The sequence below is a fragment of the Cyprinus carpio genome, chromosome A1, assembly GCF_018340385.1.
Source record: "Cyprinus carpio isolate SPL01 chromosome A1, ASM1834038v1, whole genome shotgun sequence".
In the NCBI taxonomy this organism is placed as follows: domain Eukaryota; kingdom Metazoa; phylum Chordata; class Actinopteri; order Cypriniformes; family Cyprinidae; genus Cyprinus; species Cyprinus carpio.
Genome location: NC_056572.1, coordinates 16,649,115 through 16,675,762, shown reverse-complemented (window position 1 = coordinate 16,675,762; position 26,648 = coordinate 16,649,115). Strand labels below are relative to the sequence as shown.

Here is a 26,648-nt window from a genome sequence, read left to right as displayed (position 1 = left end):
TTTGGACTACGTGAGTTTGTTATTAAGCGGTGCAGAACAACCAGCCCAATACAAGCATTACAATAATTTAAAAACCTTGAGGTCATAAACGCATGGATTGCACATTTCTGCATTTGACCATTGAGAGCATAGGCCGTAATTTAGATATATTTGTTAGATTGGAAAAGGGGCAGTTGAACAAGCTCAGACACGTGGCTTGTCTAAGGAAAGATTGCTATCAAAAGCACACCTAGGTTCCGAACTGATGATGAAGCGATTGAGATAGAGGCCATCAAGTCTGAAGACAGCGTTCTAGGTTTTACTGCAGAGTTTGGCACAAGGTCCGAATAACTAACACCAAAAGCTGTTATAGACTTCAGAAGGTTTAGCAGAAGCAAATTACTGCGTCAGCCATCGGGGGCAGATATCGTACTAGGAGCAATAGCGAGGTAGCGTTTTCAAATTGGTATGGTTGGAGCCAGGCCCGCGAAGAAATACTAGAGGCTGCGTATCAGCGGGCATAACAGGAAAGTCTAACACTGTGTTTCCTGATGATAGTGCTCCCAAGGGTACTAATGGCTAAAGCTTGCACAGAGTTAACCAGCGGGGCCGGTGGGGGCGGGCGGGGGGAGCCTTGGAGGTTACTCCATACTGCACTTGTGAGCGATAGTGATACCGCTTCATTACTGGTAAGAACGCTGGAGGTCTCATAAGAAGTCAACGTATGATTTAAACCTGGGGTAGAGGCAACACACCCCTTCCATTAGCTGCCAACAAAGTTTTTCTAGTACTTATGCACAAAATGTTGGTGTCAATAGTGTCGAACGGCAGCCGAAGAACCAATAGCACTAATAGGAGAGACAACCAAGATCAGATTGATAAGAAGCAGTATTTTGTAATCTCGAAGAGAAAGACATGGCTCAGTACGATGATACGGTCTAAATCCTGATTGAAAAATCCTCAGCAAGAGTATATGGGGGGGGCTAAGCGAAGAAGACTATATTGTGAGGATACTACCCTTTGCATAGTATCGTGGACAGAAAAGTGAGATTCCCAGATTGTGTCTATAATAAGCTATTTCGTGTGGGTCACGATTACGTGTTTTTTTTTTGATACAGGCTCTATAACAGCCATTTTGACAGGTTTTTGGGGACGATATCCGTAAGGACAAAGTAGAAGTAATACGAGGTCGAAGAGGATTGTCCATGACTTCTGGAAAGCACCGTCTTGTTAGGGAGCTTAGATGAGAATGGGTCTAACATACATTTGTGGATTTAAGATGAGTGTAGCACAAGTTACTGGGGACAATTCTTCCTCTCCTATAGTAGAGAATGATGGGCCACTGGTTCTGCAGGGGATCTATAGTGCACTGTCTGGGCTATACTGTAGTTCGAATGGCTGCATGGTTCACAATTGGAATTATCTCTATATAGGATCGATTCGGAGAGGAAGGAAAGTTTTAGTAAAGTCCGGACACTGCTGGTGATTGTTGGGAAACGGGTTCAACACGGTGTTGATGCTTTATTTTTGTTAAATGAGCCACTGTTAAATCAATACCACCTGGGGTTATGTTTGTTTTCTTCTACAAGAGATGAAAAGTAATCAAAATCGAGGCAGTTTTAATGCGTTTCTGTACGAGAGAGGTTACTTTCCTCCCGCCAACAATACGAATTACCTTTATTTTGGTGGCCTGCAGAGCTGCGCTCCAGGTTCTGGGGCTGGCGCTCTACTTAGGTTGGGGTTGTGCTCATTATACCACGGATGGTCCCAGACTGGGGTTCCTTAACTCTTCCTTAAGCGTAAAGGAGCAACTGTAGTTAAAATGCTAGAAAAGCAGAGGATCCATAGTTGCTTTGGGTTACACCATCAAAGTTGTTCTGAGGTTTTGGGATATGCTAAGGAAGGGGAGTCAGCGGAAGATTACGTTACAAAGAAGCAGTCTTTTTGTGGGTAGAAAGCAATGGTAAAGTGAACCCAACCCCACATAAGATATATTTATAATAATTTTTATAGGTAAAGGTAACTATGCTAATTATGAATAAATAAGAAATCTTTACTTCAGTTTTCACCATGAATAACTCTTACTGTAATTCTGTAAGATCCAAATTAAAGAGTGAGCCGCTTGTGCGAAGGGTTTGAAGGATTGGAGGGTGTAGGAGGACCAATACCTGTTTCTGATCTATGAAGTGGCCACCCTTCTGGCACAATCATCAGTGGTGCCCATTGGGAGGTTCCCATCACCATGCAAACGAATCTAGGCAAAGGATCATGGGATGCCCGAAGTGTCCATCATTTGTACCGGGCTTGCGAAAATTCTTCCAATTCCGAAGGGCCCTTTGAAAGATGTCCAGGGTTTTTGAGCGACTTGCGGTGTGGAACAATGCACAGGGGATTCAATATGGTGGGCGCGCTTATGATTGTGTTTCACTCCGAATGTCGCCCTTGCAAAAAAAACAGGGCAATCTATACTATTTGGGAAACGCACTCTCGAGGACTCTCAAACATACAACAAAAATCCCATAATAAACTTGTGAGGTTGTATGGTTGGGGTTGCGAGAGGCCAGACTTCGAGGTCATACGTAACACACGATGCAGTGCATGGAGTGTTGTGCAGTGGTGTAAGATGGGCAGGTGAAGAGGGAAGAGAACTGACATACTGATTGTTTCCTAAGAGCAAAGGGCGGATCGAGGCAATAGGCTTAGCGCGTTCAGGTAGGTTATTCGCACAATGCGTGAAGAAATTCTCGAGTGGAGCACGGCAGTGTTGTATCCTGGCATTGCGCAACGGTTGCAGCTGAGATTGAGATGGGGGATCGGTAGCTGTCTTCGCATGGTAGAGCAACACGATGTAGTGGTGAACGAGGTTTTTAGGATGTCCTAGAGGAGTTGAACGATGGTCCGTACTTGTTAGGACGTTTGTAGGGAGGCCCGATGGTCTCGTTTCATATGCTGTACATGTACTCATACATGTTCCACTGTTCCTCCCGTTTAAACAAAGCAGTATATGACCCAGAAGAGGTGAGGCGCTAGTTTCCCTATAAGGTATGACGTGTGTGGGTTGTGGAAGGAGATGCATGTCCTGTTGCTGCGTAGCGGGGTTTAAAAGGACTTGTTCCCTTTTCCCCTCTACTTATGCAAGATGAGTGATTTTTCTTCTCGGGAGACCCTTTGGACTTTGTGATAAGTGCCCTACGGGGTGCCGGGTTGGACATGAGTCCCCATTAGAGTTGGGCCATACAAGATGGCAATGCATTTAATAAACACTGGTTTCCCTTCTGTTTCTGGCTGAGCGGCAAAGATGAATAGACGGTGGGGGGAGTCATCCAGGATTTCAAGGATTCTTTAGCCAGGTTATCTAACCGCTACCTCCTTGCATTACCTTGAATTCCCACATGTGGCAGGGTACCCATATAAACCTGAGTAATTTACCCTATCTGTTTAATATTATTATAGTGGTAGATCATGATTCTGTACGAGAATTTATTTTCTATTTAATTGCCAATGATTGTAAACTCATAAGAAACTGGCATTGGTCCCGGTCCATGGTACCTTTTGGTCATAGGATTTATCTACTTAAAACAGAAGAAATGAAAAATGGGAAACGGTTTGGTCTGGGGGGTTTGTGCGTTTGCTGGGTTTACGAGAAACGAGCAAAAGAGAAAATTTACCACTGATATGGTTTGGGAAAGCTGGGGTGTTTGATGGGTCAAAATGAGCATGTATGCATGTATAGAATATAAAATAGGGGGACACAATATAAAAATATTGGGCGGTGCTGCACGGCCCGGTATCCTCCTTCTGTACGGGCAGCACCAATGGGGGGGTACTGAGGGGGGCGAGGGAATAAAGAAGACGCATAGACCGATAAGAGGACAAACAAACCGGAGTTTCAAAAACAAAGACAGCGAGCACAGTTCATTCAACAGAAGACTTGTCCATTTCTTAAAACACGGTAAGTCCAACCGTTTTTGTCATGTTTCTCTTTTATTTCTTTTTAAGTAGAAAATCACATGACCAAACATACATGGACCCGAGTCAGAGCATAATTAACTTTATCTGGTCTTACTTAATATACCCAATCTTAATGCCCTAAGGATAGCTACGCATCTCTGCTGTAATTACAGAAGTACCATCCTAATTATTCCAGCCTTCCTAACCTGAAAGTTCTGGAATGAAAAATGCAGCACCTGTCATTTCCAGTTTCTATGTTTCTTTGATCCATCTGTGTAAATTTGGAAGAAATGAATAATGCTTACTATTTATGTATTTCTGTTACATATGCTTTTTAAATTAAACACCTCCCCCCATTCGCTTAATTTCTTTATGTATGTTTATGTCAACTTCAAGTTGTTTTCTAATACCAAGGTGCAAATTGGAAGGAGTTAACCCTCAAAAATGGATACGCGAAGCCAATTTAGTTGGTGAGGTTGCTATGTACCAGTTATATTAATCGATTTTCTTGTATTTGCCATGCAAATTCTTTACCTGGTTTGATTTACTGTTTCCCAACTTTCATATCACGTATACTCTCTGGCTTACAGATGATCCTCTCTTTGGCCCTGAGAATTAATCCAATATGGCAGGGCTAGTGTTTTTGTCTTCTTAATTATAGAGTCTTGCAGTTTCTGAGGACTTCCACTTGTAATGCCTGGCAATTGGTGTTGGTCTTAACCTGCTCCTAATCAATCTTAGTGCTTTTAGCTTGCATAATATCTAGCTTCTTTAATAACGTTGGTCGATGCAGATGTCATACATAATACATCCATAATCGAGAACTGATCTCATGATCCCAATACTAAATACCCGTTAAGGATTGCTTACATCTGCCCCCACAATATTGTCCTGCCACCCCTCTAATTTAATTTTAATACTTTAACTCTATTTCTTTAAAATATAATCTCTGTGGACTTTCTCCGAGAGTTCATTATGGCAGAATCACATTCCCAGAATAGTTAAATTTAGATATTATTTTCTAATGGTAGACCCATAAGAGTTTACGCTGCTTATTTTCTCCTAAGTGTGTCGTCCTGTAAAATAGCGGGTAATATGTTTTTGATCATGAAATTTTGAAACCCCCAGTCTCTTAAAGACCCACCTTTCTAACTATCTCTGTGTGTCTTTCTTGATCTTCGAATTAGTTACACGTTTCTAATCCAAATGTAATTTTTGATACTTTCTATAAGGGCCAAATTACAAGAAAAAATTGCTAGGGGAGCCCTTTTCCACATTATTGCCATCATTAGCATATAAACCCGTATTAATTCCTGGAGCACTTCTGTCTTCAATAACATCATTAATCATAATGGTTAAATATAAAGGGCTTATCACCCTTCCCTTGAGGTGTCCCATTCTCCACACGCTCTGTGACCAATTTATGGGTTCCCACCTGAACCGTTCTAAATAAAAAAAAAAAATGTTATAAATTCCTTTCTTCCATTTTTTTTTCCCCCAATTTTAGTATAGTCAAACCTTCGTTTCCACATCATGTCATATGCCTTTCTCAATAGCAATCAAACTGCTACTAAATCCGCTTCTCATTTAGTGACTGCGTGCCTGACTATCTGACTACCAGCGCTTATTACATGCCGTCCCAATGATTGACCGACGTTGCCTAAAACCCCATTTGTCAGTCCTACCCGCCTTTTCCCATTACTCTCGCTTGACCTGAAATCCTATTAACGTCCCTTTTTTTTCCATTATTTGTACTAAAATTAGATGCAAGTGTCTATTCGGTACTGTAATTTTCCCAGCTATTGATTCATCTTTTCCTGGTTTCATGGTACACCAGAGAGGAATGAGGAGACGCTGGAGCAAGCCTTCTAACTTGAGACTTTTTTTTAAATTTTCCTAGAACCATAGGGAAGTCCCAAACATCAGGATTACGTTTAAGCAGCAAGACAATCAAATCTTCAAAACTTGAACACTATATTAGTAACACAGGCCATGTACAATGGAAGACGAGACACACCCTGGGGATAAAATGGACAACACACCTAGGAACACCTTGAATGAACTACCCAACACCACAAATGCGTGACAGGAACCACAGAAAAACACGTGACAAAAGTCTCGGACATAAACAACACCCCCGCTTGGAAGGCATGACCCCACACCAAATAACGATCAAACAGGTTGAGGCTGGGGCGCTCTGGAGTTCCCTTAGGCCAATCGGGGGAAAAGGCATTGTTCCTTGTCCAATCACTGGAGCAAACTTCTAGGGGCCTACTCGGCCAACACACCAAGGCTAACTCTGGAAGGGTATTGTCAAGGAGCGGGGCACATGGAGGTTCGCTCTAGAAGTACACTTATGAGGAGCAGACCCTGGTCTGGTAACCGATCACTTGGCCAACATTGACACTTTTCGGGCCTTGCCATAAATTAATGTCTGGCTGAGTGACCAGTTTCTAGTGATCATAACTTTTCATTTTCTACTTTAAATAGCATTTGACCATTCTTCTTCCCCCATGGAATCATTTTCTCCCTTGTGTTTCCTTTTGCCTTTTGGAATGGAGTCTTTCTGCGGCCTCTTGATTTAAATTTACTCATCGCTCTCTGAACACTCGTCAATATCCTCATTCCATATTAAATCCCAACAGCTCTGTTCTTACATATAAAGTGTAATTTCTCCCATTCTGCTTTCTCAAATTTCCATACTTTGACTGTTCAAATACCCATTATCTCGTTGTATCTTTTCTGAGGCTTCCTCACGAGCTGGTACCGTGTGTGTGTCAGTTGGGGAGGGGGAAAAAATCATAGTGTATGACGCTCCCAATTGTGTCGATGGACAATCTAGTACTTTCCAGTTGACCATTTATTCTGTTATAATTGCTGACACTAATGGTTAGACAAATCATGCCGTGGCGATAAAGAGGTTGTTTATTGATCCCTGTATACTGAACCTTGGCTCCACTCACCATGCCATTATACCACATATATAAAATAATTATCATCCATAAATTCTTCCACCACTGTGCCATTTTATATCTGGTGTGTTGAACTTCCCCATGTAACACTATTTGCCTTAAAGCCCCAGCTAGCAGGCCTAGTAGCAATTGCAAAAAAAAGAGGAAACTTTCGTCCTTACAGACTCCCAAATTTAGCTTTAGATTCCTAACCAAGGATAACGGTCCACAAAGGAGTATAATAATTTAATATTGTTTGTTGTGGTTCTTTACATTGGACAGTCCAACCACTCCACCTTAATGGTTTTCATCTTGGTTGTATCTAAAAAAATATTTACTGTTCCCTATGTGATAACCCCTTTCTTTCTTTCCAAATATTGCACAAACCCCACTAGGCTGTTTGTGTTCTATCTTTTCCTAATGGATAGCAACCCTGGGAATGACAAATTTCCAACTTGCGGTTTTACGCCAATGTCTCCTGAAACCACACTATACCCAAGTTGTGAGATTTATTTAGCTCAATGCGATCCAATTCTTTTGAACTATTGGTCTATTCGCAGCGGCATAAACCTCCCTAAGCATTCGCATGGGTCGTGATCCTAAAGAGGGCAGTTGATAGTGTCTTTACAGCGTTTTGCTTGTCTGTTCCTTCCTGATAATTAGCAGTATTCTCACGACTGTACCTACAATCACTTCGAAATTTTCTGTGTTTCTCAGTTTAGATTTAGATGACGTGAAGCCTGCAGAAAATGCATTAATTTTTCAGTTTTTTCGTAGTCCTTTTTGTTTGTTGTTTGCGCTTGTACAGTTAATTACTTTTCAGCAAGAAATGCAAATGTAAACTTACTTTACTGACGTTATAAGCACATTTTGCAATCTTATCTTATGTTATATTCTAATATCCTGTCCGCTTTGCTTGTAATTTCCTGGTTCATCATTGATGTAGTTCCGTCAATTATTTTGGTTTACCTTGATCATTATTGAAGGATTTTGCTTACAACGGTGCTTTGTTCATCAGATAATAGTGGTGAACTGATTATATACTTCATGGCTTCGCGATTGCCTGTTAATTTTGTTGCTATAACACCCAAAGATAAGCCAGCGCTTAGGATAGCATCCACAATTACAGACATTGTAGGTCACACCTATAACTCCACATTCTCCATTGTTATGCTCCCCTCCACAAGTTGCAACATCTTCTTCTTTCATTTACATACTTTTGCCACAATGTCCTAAATGTTGACAATTGAAGACATGCTCAGTTACACGTCTTTATGTAAGTGGCGCACATGGTAACCTCAGGAATACCCTTTTATTAAACATTTACTGGTTAGAATTTTCCTCGATTCATAGCTAATCAACTAGAAACCGTTGTACTCCATTTCTCTGTTTCCCATTCCTATTTTTGCTGCAAACTGCTGTTTAACCTCTGTTACCTTTATATCCCTGTATCTAATTTCTTCTTAGTGCCATCCATCAAGTTATGCTACTCTCTGGAGAACCGCCAGATATCACTCCCTTTAAGTTCCTGTTCGGGCGGCTCACATGCTAACATTGCTTTTCTCACATCGCCATTCCTCTCCCTATCTCTTTACTCTGTACTAGTTCCCCTCTCTAGTGTGGTGCTGTTTTGTTGTGTCACAGAACACAATAGGGGGGCACCTCGATTAGCTTTATCCGGTATCATAATTAATGCACGCCTAAACTAAAAAATGTTTCCAATTTTTATTGAGCAACCAAAAAAAAAAAATTGGATAATCGCGTAGGATTAACTCCTTTTGGCCCTTGAATGTAAACATACTCAAATGATGTACTCATCCTCCTCTGCATTGCTTTTACCCTTCCTCCTTCGTCCCCCGCTATGCTTCCGAATCTGAGCCTGTCTTTCGTTTGGGAGATGTCAGTCTCTACCTGATTCCATCTCCCCGTCAATTCAAATCTGCAAATCATCTTCTTCTTCTATGCACGGTCTTTCATTCCTCTTCATTCACCCACAGTCCTTCGCTAAACCCGCCACTGTGGTCGTTTTTTTCCTTCACCACCTGGTCCCATTGTCCCGATCAAGTCAGTCTCTCAAGTTTGCGCACACAGATGGGAATGAACCAATCCGTCTCTTTTCACTTCCTGCTCTCCATGATTTTGTGTCTAAATCATTTTATTGAGCCTACATTAACAAATATACCCGTTTTAACCTATTAATTTTGTTTAAGTTGACTTTATGTTCATTTGTAATGAAGCGACATTGAGAGTAAAAAACAACACAAAAAATCTTTAGGAAATATTTGAGCACTGTGCCATGCAAAATAATGCCACAGAAAGCCCTTCTCCTCCCCGTCGAAACTGAATGAGTATTTATGAACACTGTTAGATTCTCATCACATGAACATCCAGACATTAAATATAAATTAATCACATGTGTTTCTTCTGGGAATATTTGACGTTTTCACAGTTTAAAATATTTAACTAAATGCAGCTGAAATGTTATCAGTCTCACTCATTAAAAATCTTTTTTTCCCTTAAAGAATGATTTCTGGACCAAATACTATGGTAGTGACCTTCAGAAGTTTAATTATACTATGACTGAATTTAATGAAACTATCATTTTATAAATGATTTATAAATAATTACAAACCTTTTTCATATTATTTATAATTAATGCACATATTACTTTATTTTATCTTTTTTACCTTTTTACACTATTTTGATTGTTTAATCCTTTACTCGTACATGTACATTATTGCATTTTCTTTCTTTAATTGCTCTATTTACAAAGTTTTACATGTATTTTGTCATTCTCTTTTCTGTGTTTCTGGAGCTGCTGTATATTGTAGTTGTAATAAATATGAATATTTTCTTTATGTTGTCAGATGGAGATCAGTGCCAATCAAACCCATGAAAACATGGCGGCACATGCAGGGATGGGATCGGTGGTTACACATGCACATGTGCAGAGATGTACAGTTGGCACCAACTGTCAAACTGGTGAATGTGATATTTATATAAGTGAGAGTGATAAACATTTGATGTAGATATGCTGTGTTTGGCACATTCAGTGTGTTTGAGGGTCATATGTCAGATGCTTCATGATGATGTTTTGCAGATAAATCCCAGTGTCCGTCAGCTGGGACTTTAGCATGTGAGCACTTCTGCAAACCGATGACTGATTCATACCGCTGCTTATGTGCAAGGGGATATACACTTAACAGTGACGGCAGGAGCTGCTCACCTCACGGTACCTACCATACTGCACAGACATTTCACTGGCACCTGCACTATTTTGCGCTGCTTATCATGGAGCTCACACACTCACTGTACGACCCTGTGATGGCTGGTAAATCACTGACGCTAACTCACTGCACTCATATGCTGAGAAATCACTGAAAGCTGCACATATGGCACGCCATTTTAGCTTCAATCTCCCAAAGCATTACTGTCACTATTGCATTTTAACGTATTACAATTCAATTAGAGAGCGCCTACAATTAATTCTGACTACTAACAATGCCAGTTTAGAGCCTCTAAAATTAGTTTTTCTAGTCATTTGTACTCCATTTACTTACTTCCCTTCATTTTACTTGCAGAGCTCTACAAATGAAATTTTTACTCTAAAATTACAATACCGAAGCTCTACAATTGAATTCTTGCTAGTAACCAATTCCAATTAGAGAGCACTCTAACTAAATGTTTACTAGTAATAATTCCAGTTAGAGGCTCTCTATTCAATGTGTACTATAGTACAATTTCCAATTAGCGGGGCTCTTAATTAAATTATTTACTAGTAAAATGCAATTCCAGAGCTTAAATTGAAGATATGTTTAATGCAGATCTCGTAATGGAAAATAAAGAGCTCTCTAATTCCATTTCTTACTAGTAACATTGAATAGAGAGCTCTCTAAATAGAATCCTCCTAGTACAAACTAATTAGCGAGCTCTCTAATTGGAATATTACTGGTAAAAACTGAATTAGAGAGCTCTCTAATTTATTTATTACAGAATCAGAAGGAGCTTTATTGCCAAGTATGCTTGCACATACAAGGAATTTGTTTTAGTGACATAAGCTTCCAGTACACAACAACACAGACAAAAATAAAATAAATAAGAATAATAAAAAAAAAATTGCAAATGAATTAATTGTGTAAACAGTTGTGCTATAGATGATAATGGAATAGAATTGAGTAAGATGCAGGGATGTGCTAGGATGGAGGGTAAAAAATAAATATAGGATATTGCACATTTTATTGCCATGAGGGGGGCAACACTTTAATGTTCATGGAGGTAATGCCTGAGGGGAAGGAAAACTGTTCTTTGCCTGATGTCATGTATTTGAGGCTCTGAAACGCCGGCAGATGGCAAAGTGCAAAGAGGGTAACTTGGATGTGAGGGATCCAGAGATGATTTTCTGAGCCTTTTCTCCACTCTGGATGTATAACGTTCTTGAAGGCGTGGGAAGGGCGAGCACCAAGAATCCTTTCAGCAGTCCGACCGGTTCTCTGTAGTCTTGATGTTGATTTGTAGCTGAACCCAAACAGACAGTATGGTAGTACACCTGACAGACTCATGACGGCTGAGTTGAACTGTTTCAGCAGCTCCTGTGGCAGGTTTAACTTACTCAGCTGGCGAAGGAATTACAACCTTTGTTGGGCTTTTAGCATGAAGTCAACTGTGATTGTCCCACTTCAGGTCCTGAGAGTGGTGGGGGCGTTCCAAGGAATGACTCACTGAGCCACAGTGCTGTCTATGATGGGAGTGGGGGAGTGCAGGGGGTTTCTCCTGGAGTCCACGCACATCTCCACTGCTTTAAGAGTGTTCAGCCTCCAGGGGGTCTCATTAATAAATGCTGCGCGACGCACAAAATGGGCATAGAAAAAAACCTTGCGTTTGAGCACAAAAATATACACATTTACATCAAATAACTTCCACTCGCATTAATGAAGATAAACACTAAAATTACCTTTAATTGTACAAAAAAAAATAATTACATAATTTTATTAACAATAGGCTACATAATTTTTCCTGTGGTATGCTCTATGTTTAATGACAACGAGGGAGTGCTATAGGTGCACAATAATTCATCTTTAAACTAAAACTGCCAGGATCCCGCTATGAGAAACATTTAAAGTGAAAACAATGGATCAATGGATGCCCACTTTTACTTAGATATTATGGTGGACAGTGTTGATCTAGTGGTCCGAATCAGTCCCATTGTCCGAGCATATGACCAATGATAATAACAACTTTAATGTACAAACCGCGAGCTGCACATAGGTGTTGATGTCGTTGGTGAATTGATCTCAACAACATTAATTGAAAAAAATCCCACTAGCCTATGTTTGAAGGATATAACTAGGAGCAAAGGGTAAGATTTGCACGCTTCTGTTTTTAAAAATACTTTGTCAGTGACGAGTTGAATCAGACAAATGTATTACCACTGCATTAAATATGGGCCTATCTGTTTGCACTAACAAAAATAGCTAAAATATGTCTCATCAGCAAAAACTGCTGTGAATTTAATTTTATTTGAATTGTTTAAACAATTGAAATACCTATTTGGCCAGTGTAAAAGAACGAGATCAACTCTATTCTAAAATATATCTGAGAACAACTTTAAACCATTTTGTTTTTATGGATATTTTCATATATTTATTATAAAACATAACAGGGATACTGGATAATTTTTATCAATAAAAATTAATGTGTATGGCACAAATGGCATTATAGTCCCTATCTCATATTTCCTTAATGTCTCGGTCGTTAAACATGGTGTCACTTGGTGGGAATAAGCATGGAAAATGATATGCAGATGAGACCCCTCGGAGAGAGGACACGAGGAGACTGTTGACCAAGGAAGTATGACTAAAATATAAAGTTGTTTATTTTTGTTTTCTCGCTTACAAAAAGTGTTCCCGGCACTTAATAGATCCCAGATTGCATGGTCTGCTGGCAGATGGAGTATTCTGATGATGACTTTTTTTATACCTTTTATGGACCTTGACAATGTTTATTAACTTGGCAGTCTATGGGGGACAGTCAACAGCCCCCCCCCCCCTCTAGGTTTTTCATCCAAAATTCTTACAATTGTTGTTCCGAAGACGAATGGAGCTTTTACGGGTTTGGAACGACCTGTGGGGGTAAGTGATTAATGACAAAATTTTAATTTCGGGGTGGAGTATCCCTATAAGCTCATGAAAAAAATACCTCAAAATAATGTCACAATTATTATTTTTTTGCTTAATGTCGGACAGAGAGAGAGAGAGAGAGAAAGACTCTTATTGTAATTATAACTAGTAAAATAGATTTAGAGGGCTCTTAATTCTCATTGTTACCAGTAAGAATGTAATTATAGATGCTCTCTATCACTGAATTGTACTAGTAAAAATGCAATTAGAATGAATAACGATGCTTGGAATATTTTAAGCTAACAGCTTTGACATTCTCTTGATGGCTTCTAAATCCACTGAAGCTCACACATTCACTGCACTCATTATGGCTATTTAATCTCTCACTGGACTCTTTCTTCACTGCACGGTTTTCTCTGCAAGCTTCTCCCCTTCTCTAGCTTGTTTCTAATCCAGCTCTATAATAAATCAGTGTTTGTATATTTACAAATATTGTTGGCTCTTTGGATTAATTGGTTGGTTTTTTTCCCTTTGTAAGTCATTGTTGATTTAAATTGTTTGCTAAATGCATAAATGTACCGTACTACGTAAAACATCGTCCACACTCTCAGTTCAGAATCCATGGTGGGACGACAGAGATGTCCAGCTTGTCCTGATGAACACTGCTCATGGGAGGTGAGCACCAAACCTGATACCATCATACCTAGAGCAGGAGTTTCACTGAAATGATTCTGCAAGATCATAAATCAGTTCAGTGCACATTGATCAACACAAACTGAAACCAATTAGAAGAGCAGCTGATGGAATATTCAGCTCTGCCTAAGTAGTCTTTGAGCATACTGATGATGAAAATCATGTTATTGACTGTGCTGTAGGTGAAGTTTGCGAACCACGCAGTGGTGAATGTCGTTCTGTCACGGTGTGTGGTTTCTTAGGCCGCAAGTCTGTGCTGACACTCAGTGACATGCATGTCCTACACTGAAGGACCCCCCCCTCCTCCATGTCACTCTCGGTGGCATGGGACTGCAGCTTTACACAACAAACTCTAGTCTATCAGACCTTCAATTGTACTTTATAGTCACAATTTGTTTTAGTAGTCACAGTCCAGTAGAATTCACACTTGTTAGCATCAGTTGGTAATTCTACACTGTCCAGAAAACATTACATTTACAATATTTTTGGTAATTTTTGTTATAAACACTGAAATGAGAGAACCAGTCCAACTTTTAGGACAAGAAAGTTGTTTGTCAAATTATTTTACTATTATACTATTTTTTATATTTCTTTCTATATAATATATATATATATATATATATATTATATTTTTTTTTTTTTTAGATGTTTCAAAAATGTCAAAGTTTTTTTTTTTTTTTTTAGCATTTTTAAATGAATGGAAATTGTTTTTTAATCATTTTAGATTTTTAGTTAACAATGACAACATTGCTTCTGGTTTTGAAAGAAAAACAACAGCATTTGATGCATACAGCTAGCTTCAAGCAAAGTGACAAATTAATTTGTATTCAAGTATTTTAGAGTTGACAGTAAGTGCTATTTTAGTATCATTGATATACTGTGTTATAGACTGTTAATATTTTAAAATTAGTTTTTTTATAGCCTTTTTTATATCATTTATTTTGATTTTCATTAATTTATATATATAATTGTTTTAAATATTATGTTCTTTCAGTATTTCTCTTTAAAAATTAGAAAGGATTGGCAGCTGGGTGTAGGCTAAAATAAAATTAGTTTAAGTTTATTAAAAGGGATAGTTCACCCAAAATTAAATTCTTCCATCATTTACTCACCCACATGTCATTCCAAACCTGTATGAGTTGGCTTTCTTATGAACATAAATGTGAACATATAAAGAAGATATTTGAAGATTTGCTGGTAATCAAACAGTTGGTGGTTGCCATTGACTTCCATTGTTCTTTTTTTTTTTGTTTTTTTCCTGCTATGGTAAGTCAGTAGCAACCACCAACTGTTTGATTACCAGCAATCTTCAAAATATCTTCTTTTATGTTCAACATAAAAAAAGCAACACATACAGGTTTGGAACGACATGAGGGTGTGTAAATGATCACAGAATTTTTAAGTTTTTGGCTGAACTATCCCTTTAATATGGTTTATTTCAGGTTAGCGTTTATTTTCTTTCAAGTATTGAACATTTTATGGTAACTTTTTATGGTTTTGAGTTAAATTTAATGCATGAGTACATATTTCAGTGTTTTTCTCCGACGCTTTTAAAGGGATAGTTCACCCAAAAATGAAAATTATGTCATTAATGACTCACCCTCATGGCGTTCCAAACCCGTGAGACCTCCGTTCATCTTCGGAGGAACACAGTATAAGATATTTAAGATTTAGTCCGAGAGCTTTCCTGTCCCTCCTTGAGAATGTATGTACGGTATACGGTCCACGTCCAGAAAGTAAATAAAAACATCTTCAAAGTAGTCCCATGTTTGACATCAGAGGGTCCGTTAGAATTTTTGAAGCATCGAAAATACATGTTTGGTCCAAAAATATCAAAACATACGACTTTATTCAGCATTGACTTCTCTCCCGGGTCTGTATGAGCGCGTTCACAACACTGCAGTTTAGTGATATCCCGGTTTCGACGAACGAATCACTCGATGTAACCGGATCTTCTTGAAACCAGTTCCCAAAATCGAACTGAATCGTGTTGAAACGGTTCGCATCACAATAAGCATTAATCCACAAATGACTTAAGCTGTTAACTTTTTTAACATGGCTGACACTCCCTCTGAGTTCAAATAAACCCAATATCCCGGAGTGAATCCATTTACTCAAAACAGTACACTGACTGAACCGAGCCAGATAACGAACGAAACATTGACATCGTTCATTAATGACATAATTTTCATTTTTGGGTGAACTATCCCTTTAAGTGCAATTCCTAGAACAGAATTTTAAATTCTCGAAACTACTTGTTCAGCTTCGACATCTAGAAAATTGTGCACTTTATAAAAAAAAAATAAACAGTTTCTCATTCTTTTGAACAAATTGCGATTGCTTTGGTACATTCATGGCACTTTGATCATGTACATTTGTTCTTGCGGTTTCCTACATCATCAGTGCTAAGTCATGTTGCTTTAAAATGTACTATGATAGTTCTCTGTACACAGTCTTACCCCTCAAAAACATCTAGGCGTTAGTTCATCGTGCTAAGTCATTTAAATGCCCAATATGGTCTGATCTAGTTGACATAAACGTTCAAGCGTATTTTCTACCATTTCTATTAGACGTTTTGTACATTAGATTTGCCATGGAATTTGCCATGGAATAGACAGAGGACAACACAACGAGATTAGGACAGGATGGGCACGTCAAGGAGGTGTGTAAACAAAATGTACTACAATTCCTCATACAGTGCTGCACGCAAAAGCAAAGGTCTGGCCTAAGGGGTGTTTTCTTGTGTTCGCTTTTCAAATTTTGTATTTTCACCTCGTGTGTCCATTATTTCACACAATGAATTTCATCACAATGACGGTGTTGTAAGGGGTTTTTTTTTAGTTTTTTTTTTTATGTCAGACCACTAGTAAAGTGTATCTGTTTAAGCCTATCCATGTCTCTTACAATCAATATCCCACATATGGTAATTAGTTATATGGCATACATAAGAAGTGACAGCCTTCTGCCAATTCAATACAGTAACTGTCATCTAAACTGTTGCCCATAGTTTTACATCAGGTAATATTAAAAAGAGTGCACTATTATTACTGACAACATGGACGTTAAAACCATTTTGACTAATCTTGTTTTGTTAACAAAGACACAAGGACTTTTTATTCTGATGTTAACTGATATGTCATCGGCATAAATATTTGTTCTTGTTGAGATGTTTAAATTACAGGGCTTTTTCAGGTAATCCATGTGTGGTGCTGTTTGTACAAATTGTTTTGAGAAATGCACAGTACTCTTTTGCAAATTTTTAAGGATTAGTCGAGAGAAATGCACCAAAAGCAACTGAGAAAAAACTGTAACCCTGCGGTCAGTGACTATCAGAACTGACACTGAAAGCCTTGTTTGTGTTCTGATCAGTTGAGAAATCATTGATATGCGTGTGCTCAAACATGAAGTGGACTCTTGGTTTGTCTCCAGTGGGAAGGTCTTCAACCGTGGCGTTTGCGTGTCTCCAGCTGGGACACCCACATAAGCGGTTATGTGTCCGGTCCAGAGGATGACCTGGCCCTTCCTGGAACGGATGGACAACCTTCCCACAGAAAAATGTCCATCATCTCGCTCGGTCTGCCAGAGAGAGACTACAGCCGAGAACATTCTGATGAAAGTTGGACCGAAAGGGTCTGTGGTCATGGGCGGGAGCCAGACACTCGTATCTCTCATTAGATGATTGTCAGAAGCTCTCTCAAACAGATACACGTTGTTCCTAATGACCAATAAGATGTTCTGCATGCAGAAGCAGGCAGGTCTGACCTCACTGTCAGGGCCAAACCGATGTCGGTGTGACTTTTGAAGTTTGGGAGTCCCGTTCGCAACGGTCTGGAGGGTAAGCCGGCATTCCTGACAGGCATTTCTCTGTCCACTGGAGACTGTAAATCAGTGGAATAGTGTTCACACCATAAACTTCCAGATACTTGCAGGGCTGCGACCGCTGCTGCATGCGTTCCGAGAGAAAGAACAACAACAAAAGCTATGAGCGAAACAACAACAAAAAAAAACAAAGAACACTAGCTGTATGAAGAGAAAACATGAGTGATTACCATACTGCAAATAAAAATAAAACATATGAATATTACATGAATATACATTTGAAAATATTTACAGCAGCTTCATGTTCAGGAGTCACTGTAAGTCTGTTTGAGTATCCTGAAGAGTGAAACACTGATGCTTTTTCAACATTGATCTCTTTGAGGACATGTCAACTTAAACTTAACTGAACTTAACTTAAGTTAACTTGACTTAATAACACGTAAACTGACTTAACCAATCACCTGTGTTCGGGAAATAGGGCTATCTGACTCACTGACCAATGGCGGAAACAATAAAATGTATTTTTGCAGTTTATATTGTTAGTGCGAGATTAATCATGTCACCTTTAAATTATGTATTTTACACATCATTGTAGTAGTTGTTTTTACAGTGATCTTAGGACAAGTATTATATATATAACTGTATTGTAATCATGAGAAACACAGTGAAAGCATGTGTGTAAAGAAATTCAAAAGAAAAACATATTGTCTCGATTATGTGTCTGTTTCTTTTTTCCGGACTCCATTTCCCATGATCCCTCATCTAGGAATCAGTCACACATTCACACTTTGTTTCCCATCAGTCACACTATAAAGGGTTGCGCTCATCCACAACACGTGATGATTATTGACTTAGCCTGTGTTATACTTTCTGTGTGCGCGAGTCGGCTAGGGTGCGCTATGGTATGCGGTTATGAGGTTGGTCCATGTTGTGCCAAAATATGTCGACATGCTGTCTGTCTATGCTATGTGTATCATCTCAACTTACTCTGTCATCTGGGCCTGTTATTTGACTGTGTCGTCTTGTTTACGTTAGTCAATGCTGCCATGTGTCATGACTAGTGTAGTTTATGTGTCATTCTGTCGTGCTGCTATGCGTAGTTTCCCTCTGTAGTTACTATGTGTGTTCTTCCAGGTCTATGCTAGTGCGTCTATGCTATGCGGTCATTTTCCCTCTGTCGTTACTATGTGTCGTCTTCACATGTGTATGCTATGACGTCTAGTTACCCTCTGTCGTTTACTATATGTGTCGTCTTCCATGTCTATGCGCATGCGTAGTTAACCTCTGTAGTTACTGTGTCGTTCTTACATGTCTATTCTATGCGTCGTTAAACCTCTGGCGTTAACTATGTGTCGTGGGTCTTCCATGTCTATGCTATGCGTCGTTTACCCTCTGCGTTACTGTGTCGTCTCCAGGGGCTATGCTATGCGTCGTTATCCCTCTGTCGTTACTGTGTCGTCTTCCATGTCTATTCTATTGCGTCGTTAACCTCTGTCGTTTATATGTGTCGTATCCATGTATATGCTATGCGTTGTTACCCTCTGTCGTTACTGTGTGTCTTCATGTACGATGCTATGCGTCGTTCCCTCTGTCCGTTACTGTGTCGTCTTCCATGTCTATGCTATGCGTCTATGCTATGCGTCGTTTCCCTCTGTCGTTACTAATGTGTCGTCTTCCATGTCTATGCTATGCGTCGTTACCCTCTGTTGTTACTGTGTCGTCGTCCCATGTCTATGCTAGGGCGGCGTTTACCCTCTGTCGGTTACTGTGTCGTCTTGCCATTGTCTATGCTATGCGTCGTTACCCTCTGTCGTTACTAATGTGTCTCGGGTTCCATGTCTATGCTATGCGTGGTTACCCTCTGTCACGTACTATGTTGTCGTTTCCATGTCTTATGATATGCGTCTAGCTGCTGTATGCGTCGTTGTCCCTCTGTCGTTACGTGTCGTCTTCCATGTCTATGCTATGGCGTACGTTACCCTCTGTCGTTACTATGTGTTGTCTTCCATGTCTATGCTAGTGCGTCGGTGCTATGCCGCCGTTTTTCCCTCTGTCGTTAATATGGTCTGTCGCTCCATGTCTATGCTATGCGTCGTTACCCCTCTGTCTTACTATGTGTCATCTTACCATGTCTATGCTATGCGGCTATGCTATGAGTACTATGATATGCGTCGTTAAACCTCTGTCGTTACTATGTGTCGTCTTCCATGTCTATGCTATGCGTCGTTACCCTCTGTATCATTACTATATGTCGTTCTTCCAATGTCTATGCTATGTATGCCGTTACCCTCTGTCCTTTACTATGTGTCGTCCTTCCATGTCTATGCTATGCGTCGTTACCCTCTGTCAGTTACTGTGTCCGTCTTCCAATGTCTATGCTATGCGTCGTTACCCTGTGTCATTACTATATGTCGTCTTCCATGTCTATGCTATGCGTCGTTGCCCTCATGTCGTTACTATGTTGTCGTCTTCCATGTCTTTATGCTAGTTGCGTCGTTAACCTCTGTAGTTACTGTGTCGTCTTCCACGTCTATGCTATGCGTCGTTACCCTCTGTTCATTACTATATGTCCTCTTCCATGTCTATGCTATGCGGTCGTTACCTCCTGTACGTTACTATGTGTCGTCTTCATGTCTATGCTATGCGTCGTTTCCTCTGTAGTTACTGGGGTCCGGTTCTTCCATGTCTATGCTATGCGTCGTTACCCTCTGTCGTTATATGTGTCGTCTTCCATGTCTAATTATAGTGCTGATGCGTCGTGTTTCCCTCTGTCGTTACTGGTGTCGTCTTCCATGTCTATCTATGATATGCAGTCGTTACCCCTCTGTCGTTAACTATGTGTCGTCTTCCATGTCTGGATGCTAGCTGCGTCGTTCACCCACCCTCTCGTCGTTACTATGTGGCGTATTTCCATGTGCAGGTATGCTATGCGTCGTTACCCTCTGTCGTTAACTATGTGTCGTACTTCCATGTCTATGATATGCATCGATGCTATGCGTCGTTGCCATAAATGCGCCGTTCTCCCTCTGCTAGTTATCTTCAGGGTGTAGCTATGCTCGTACCCATGTCTTTTTTTTTTTTTGCTATGACGTCGTTACCCTCGGCTTTACTGTGTGTCGTCTTCTCATGTCTATGCTATGCGTCGTTGCTATGCGTCGTTACCCTCTCGTCGTTACTAGGTGTCGTCTACATGTCTATGTTATGACGTCTATGCTATGCGAGTCGTTACCCTCCTGTCGTTACTATGTGTCGTGTCTTCCCATGTCTATGCTATGCCGTCTATGTATGCGTCGGTTACACTCTGCTGGGCGTTTACTATGTGTCGTCTTCATGTCTATGCTTATGCGTCGTTGCTATGCGTGCGGTTACCCTCTGCTCGTTACTATGTGTCGTCTTTCCATGGATCTTATGCTATGCGTCTATGCTATGCGTCGTTACCTCTGCTCGTTACTATGGTGTCGTCTTCCATGTCTATGCTATGTGTCGTTGCTATGCGCCGTTCCCTCTGTCGTTACTATGTGTGTCTTCCATGTCTAGGCTATGCGTCGTTATGCTATGCGCCGTTTCCCTCTCTGTCGTTATTATGTGTCGTTCTTCCATGTCTAGGCTATGGCGTCGTTGCTATGTCCGCCGTTTCCTCTGTCGTTATTATGTGTCATCTTCCATGTCTATGGTATGCGTCGTTACCCTCTGTCTTTACTGTGTGTTCGTCTTCCATGTCACTATGCTAGCGTCGTTGCTATGCGTCGTTACCCTCTGTCGTTACTATGTGTGTCTTCCATGTCTATGCTATGCGTCTATGCTATGCGTCGTTACCCTCTGTCGTTACTATGTGTCATCTTCCATGTCTATGCTATGCGGTCTATGCTATGCGTCGTTACCCTCTGTCGTTACTATGTGTCGTCTTCCATGTCTATGCTATGCGTCGTTGCTATGCGTCGTTACCCTCTGTCGTTAATATGTGTCATCTTCCATGTCTATGCTATGCGTCGTTGCTATGCGTCGTTTCCCTCTGTCGTTACTATGTGTCGTCTTCCATGTCTATGCTATGCGTCGTTGCTATGCGTCGTTTCCCTCTGTCGTTACTATGTGTCGTCTTCCATGTCTATGCTATGCGTCGTTGCTATGCGCCGTTTCCCTCTGTCCTTACTATGTGTCGTCTTCCATGTCTATGCTATGCGCTCTATGCTATGCGTCATTACCCTTTGTCGTTACTATGTGTGTCTTCCATGTCTATGCTATGCGTCGTTACCCTCTGTCGTTACTATGTGTCATCTTCTCATGTCTATGCTATGCGTCTATGCTATGCGTCTATGCTATGCGTCGTTTCCCTCGCGCGTTACTGTGTCGTCTTCCATGTCTATGCTATGCGCGTCGTTACCCTCTGCTTTTCGTTTTATTACTGTGTCGTCTTCCATGTCTATGCTATGCGTCGTTGCTATGCGTCTTTGCTATGCGTCGTTGCTATGCGCCGTTTCCCTCTGTCGTTACTATGTGTCATCTTCCATGTCTATGCTATGCGTCGTTGCTATGCGTCGTTGCTATGCGCCGTTACCCTCCGTTGTTGCTATGTGGCGTCTTCCATGTCTATGCTATGCGTCGTTGCTATGCGTCGTTGCTGTGCGCCGTTTCCCTCTGTCGTTACTATGTGTCATTCTTCCATGTCTATGCTATGCGTCGTTACCCTCTGTCTTTACTATGTGTCGTCTTCCATGTCTATGCTATGCGTCGTTACCCTTGTCGTTACTATGTGTCCGTCTCCATGTCTATGCTATGCGTCGTTGCTATGCGTCGTTACCCTCTGTCGTTACTATGTGTCGTCTTCCATGTCTATGATATGCGTCTATGCTATGCGTCGTTACCCTCTGGCGTTACTATGTGTCCGTCTTCCCATGTCTATGCTATACGTCGTTGCTATGCGTCGTTAACCTCTGTCGTTACTATGTGTCGTCTTCCATGTCTATGGTATGTGTCGTTTCTATTCGTCGTTACCCTCTGTCGTTACTATGTGTCGTCTTCCATGTCTATGCTATGCGTCTATGCTATGCGTCGTTACCCTCTGTCCTTACTATGTGTCGTCCTTCCATGTCTATGCTATGCGTCGTTGCTATGCGTCGTTACCCTCTGTCGTTGCTATGTGTCGTCTTCCATGTCTATGCTATGCGTCGTTGCTATGCGTCGTTACCCTCTGTCGTTACTATGTGTCGTCTTCCATGTCTATGCTATGCGTCTATGCTATGCGTCGTTACCCTCTGTCGTTACTATGTGTCGTCTTCCATGTCTATGCTATGCGTCGTTGCTATGCGTTGTTTTCCTCTGTCGTTACTATGTGTCGTCTTCCATGTCTATGCTATGCGTCGTTGCTATGCGTCGTTACCCTCTGTCGTTAATATGTGTCGTCTTCCATGTCTATGCTATGCGTCTATGCTATGCGTCGTTACCCTCTGGCGTGTACTATGTGTCGTCTTCCATGTCTATGCTATGCGTCTATGCTATGCCGTCGTTACCCTCTGTCGTTAATATGTGTCGTCTTCCATGTCTATGCTATGCGTCGTTGCTATGTGTCGTCTTCCATGTCTATGCTATGCGTCGTTGCTATGCTTCGTTGCTATGCGTCGTTTCCCTCTGTCGTTGCTATGTGTCGTCTTCCATGTCTATGCTATGCGTCGTTTCCCTCTGTCGTTGCTATGTGTCGTCTTCCATGTCTATGCTATGCGTCGTTTACTATGCATCGTTTCCCTCTCTTTTGTATATTTTTTTGTAAAAATTTTTGTAAAATTTTATTTTTTATACTGTACACTTAACAGTATTTTTTTTTTTATTTCTTACTGTCCTCTGTTTTTATTCTTTAAGTGAGTGTTGTAGCCTAGCCTACTTTATAGCAAAGATTAATCAGAGTCAAATTCCTTGTTTGTTTACTCAAACCTGGCCAATAAAGCTGATTCTGATGTCGTTTCTATGTACTTATATTTTAAGGAAAAAGAGTGACAACCCTGTCACCTGACTACATTCCTTCAATCTTCAATCATGTTCCATCCCCAGGGGAGGAAGAGAGAAAAAGAATAATGAGGTTAGATGTAGTCAACAGAAGAACAAACTTCAAAGAATAGAGGAAAGCAGCAAAAGCCATCAGCTGCAGCAGTAATGGATCTAACGGATTTGTCCTCAATATCCGCTAGCAGGTTGTGCTTACAAAAGAGCAGAAATGTCCATTTCCAGGTTATGCTATAAAACATTTTTATTAGGTGTCTATATACAGACGGTAAACGAACAACAACAACAACCACCATGAGCTGTTTCCTAAACTACACTCCTGAAAACATTGGGTCTTTCACTGTTGTGGTCATACAGTAGGCTAGCAAGCTGTAGCCATAAGCTGGAGGAGGATATGTTTTCAAAGGCAAAAACAAGCTCTTATCACAAACAATCTTCTAGCTCAAATAAAATAGAACATTACTATATAGAATCTCTTCAGGTACAACTGTAAACTATGTAGTACTGTCTTCAAGTGTAATATGTATTGGGTGCTAAATTATTTAATATCTTACTATAGTCAAATCAAAGTCAATGAGAGCAATAAATCAATTTTTATATATATATATATATATATATATATATATATATATATATATATATAAGATATATATATATATAATATAAATAAATAAAAGTCGAGTTTAAAAATACCAGAGCAAATTACGGGAAATGAAAAGTGGTACAATTTTATCTTTTTGGGTAGAGGAATTTGACCATAAAGTACTAACTAGTAATCTAATAGTAAACTAATTTGCAGACTATTAGAATTAAACAGTGAACTTGCTACAGAACAATGATTTATTTTAGAGGGAGCAGGCTAAGGTAACCCTCATTTTAAGTTATGAATGTTAGAAATTTTAATCAAACTGCTCCCTTGAAACTCTTAATGCCTCCAGGAAAATGTCAATTCCAAAGCAAGTGTTAGTGCCAGGTGGATCCACTCTTCCCTGAAGAAACTGGAAAACAGCATTGTGAAGATTCTCAGGTGGCGGGGGAACTTCAATTATGTCATCACAATCCACTGGTGTTGGTCCCTTTAATTGTTGCCTTTAATTAAATCTGGCCCTATAACAATCATACTGTTTCCAAACGTACATACACATTATATTTATCATTTAATCATTTGGCACAGGGGTTCTCAACCTTCGGCAAGCTGGCCCCCCCGGTTCATTGCAATTGGGGCCCCATCTCCTACCGTGCACTTGAGACCCACTTTGTTTACGTCGCAGACAGAGACGGAGAGGCAGAAAGCCTGTTTATTTACTCATTTTACAGAAGCAAAATGTTTTGTTTCGACTGTAAGTGGACATAACATGTAATATGCTGCTATGTGACACTGACAAAATCCAGCAAAACGCACCGGTGCGTTTGTTGACACCTGAGGGGTGATAAAAAAATATAGGCTGTAAGTTAACAGTTACTCACTCACAGTGACGGTGACAGTGCAGGACATCTATGCAGGATGAGCAGCCTTTGGCATTGCGTTGCTTTTCAGCGCGAGCTGTGTGTGGAGATATCAAGAAGCCTATTTACACCTACATTGCATTGGAAAAGCAGTCTCGCGTATATTGCAGGTCGCCAACTAGATGCTAATATATGCTATCCTGATGGTTTTCAATAGAAAATGATAACTTTTGATGACAGTAGTTTATTGATAAAAAAATACCTATATATACACTCACCTAAAGGATTATTAAGAACCTGTTCAATTTCTCATTAATGCAATTATCTAATCAACCAATCACATGGCAGTTGCTTCAAGCATTTAGGGGTGTGGTCCTGGTCAAGACAATCTCCTGAACTCCAAACTGAATGTCAGAATGGGAAAGAAAGGTGATTTAATCAATTTTGAGCGTGGCATGGGTTGTTGGTGCCAGACGGGCCGGTCTGAGTATTTCACAATCTGCGTCAGTTACTGGGATTTTCACGCACAACCATTTCTAGGGTTTACAAAGAATGGTGTGAAAAGGGAAAATCATCCAGTATGCGGTAGTCCTGTGTGGGCGGAAAAATGCCTTGTTGATGCTAGAGGTCAGAGGAGGAATGGGGCCCGACTGATTCAAGCTGATAGAAGAGCAACTTTGACTGAAATAACCACTCGTTACAACCGAGGTATGCAGCAAAGCATTTGTGAAGCCACAACACGCACGACCTTGAGGCGGATGGGCTACAAACAGCAGGAAGACCCCACCGGGTACCACTCATCTCCACTACAAATAGGAAAAAGAGGCTACAATTTGAACGAGCCTCACCAAAATTGGACAGTTGAAGACTGGAAAAAATGTTGCCTGGTCTGGTGAGTCTCGATTTCTGTTGAGACATTCAGACGGGTAGAGTCAGCATTTGGCCATAAAACAGAATGAGAACATGGATCCATCATGCCCATGTTACCCACTGTGCAGGCTGATGGTGGTGGTGTAATTGTGTGGGGGGATGTTTTCTTGGCATACTTTAGGCCCCTTAGTGCCAATTGGGCATCGTTTAAATGCCACGGCCTACTGAGCATTATTTCTGACCATGTCCATCCCTTTATGACCCCCATGTACCATCCTCTGATGGCTACTTCCAGCAGCGATAATGCACCATGTCACAAAGCTCGAATAATTTCAAATTGGTTTCTTGAACATGACAATGAGTTCACTGTACTAAAATGGCCCCCCCCCCCCCACCCTCCCCCCCCCCACAGTCACCAGACCTCAACATCAATAGAGCATCTTTGGGGATGTGGTGGAATGGGAGTTTGTGCCCTGGATGTGATCCCACAAATCTCCATCAACTGCAAGATGCTATCCTATCAATATGGGCCAAACATTTCTAAAGAATGCGTTCAGCACCTTGTTGAATCAATGCCACGTAGAATTAAGGCAGTTCTGAAGGGCGGGAAAGAGGGTCAATCACAGTATTAGTATGGAGTTCCTAATAATCCTTTAGGTGGAGTGTGTGTATGTATGTATGTATATATATATATATATATATATATATATATATATATTTACATCCTGTAGTACCCTAGCTAGCCTACTCGCTAATTTCACAGCCATGATACATTACTAATACAGCTGAATATTCTTTTTTTTTTTTTTTTTTTACTTTAATGGTTTAA

At 40.4% G+C, this 26,648-nt stretch overlaps 2 protein-coding genes across 2 annotated transcripts in view; both read left to right on the top strand.

The window, feature by feature from the left end:
• Positions 1-9,863, top strand: part of LOC122142461 (coagulation factor X-like) — a 30,475-nt gene extending 20,612 nt beyond the window's left edge. Inside the window, exons 3-4 of the mRNA XM_042753357.1 lie at positions 9,404-9,428; positions 9,749-9,863. Coding sequence (XP_042609291.1) covers positions 9,404-9,428; positions 9,749-9,777 — 54 coding nt within the window. The 3' untranslated portion in view covers positions 9,778-9,863. The remainder of the gene's footprint in view (positions 1-9,403; positions 9,429-9,748) is intronic.
• The window catches only part of cul4a (cullin 4A), a 254,693-nt gene that overhangs the window by 162,997 nt on the left and 65,048 nt on the right, over positions 1-26,648 (top strand). The window lies entirely within an intron of this gene.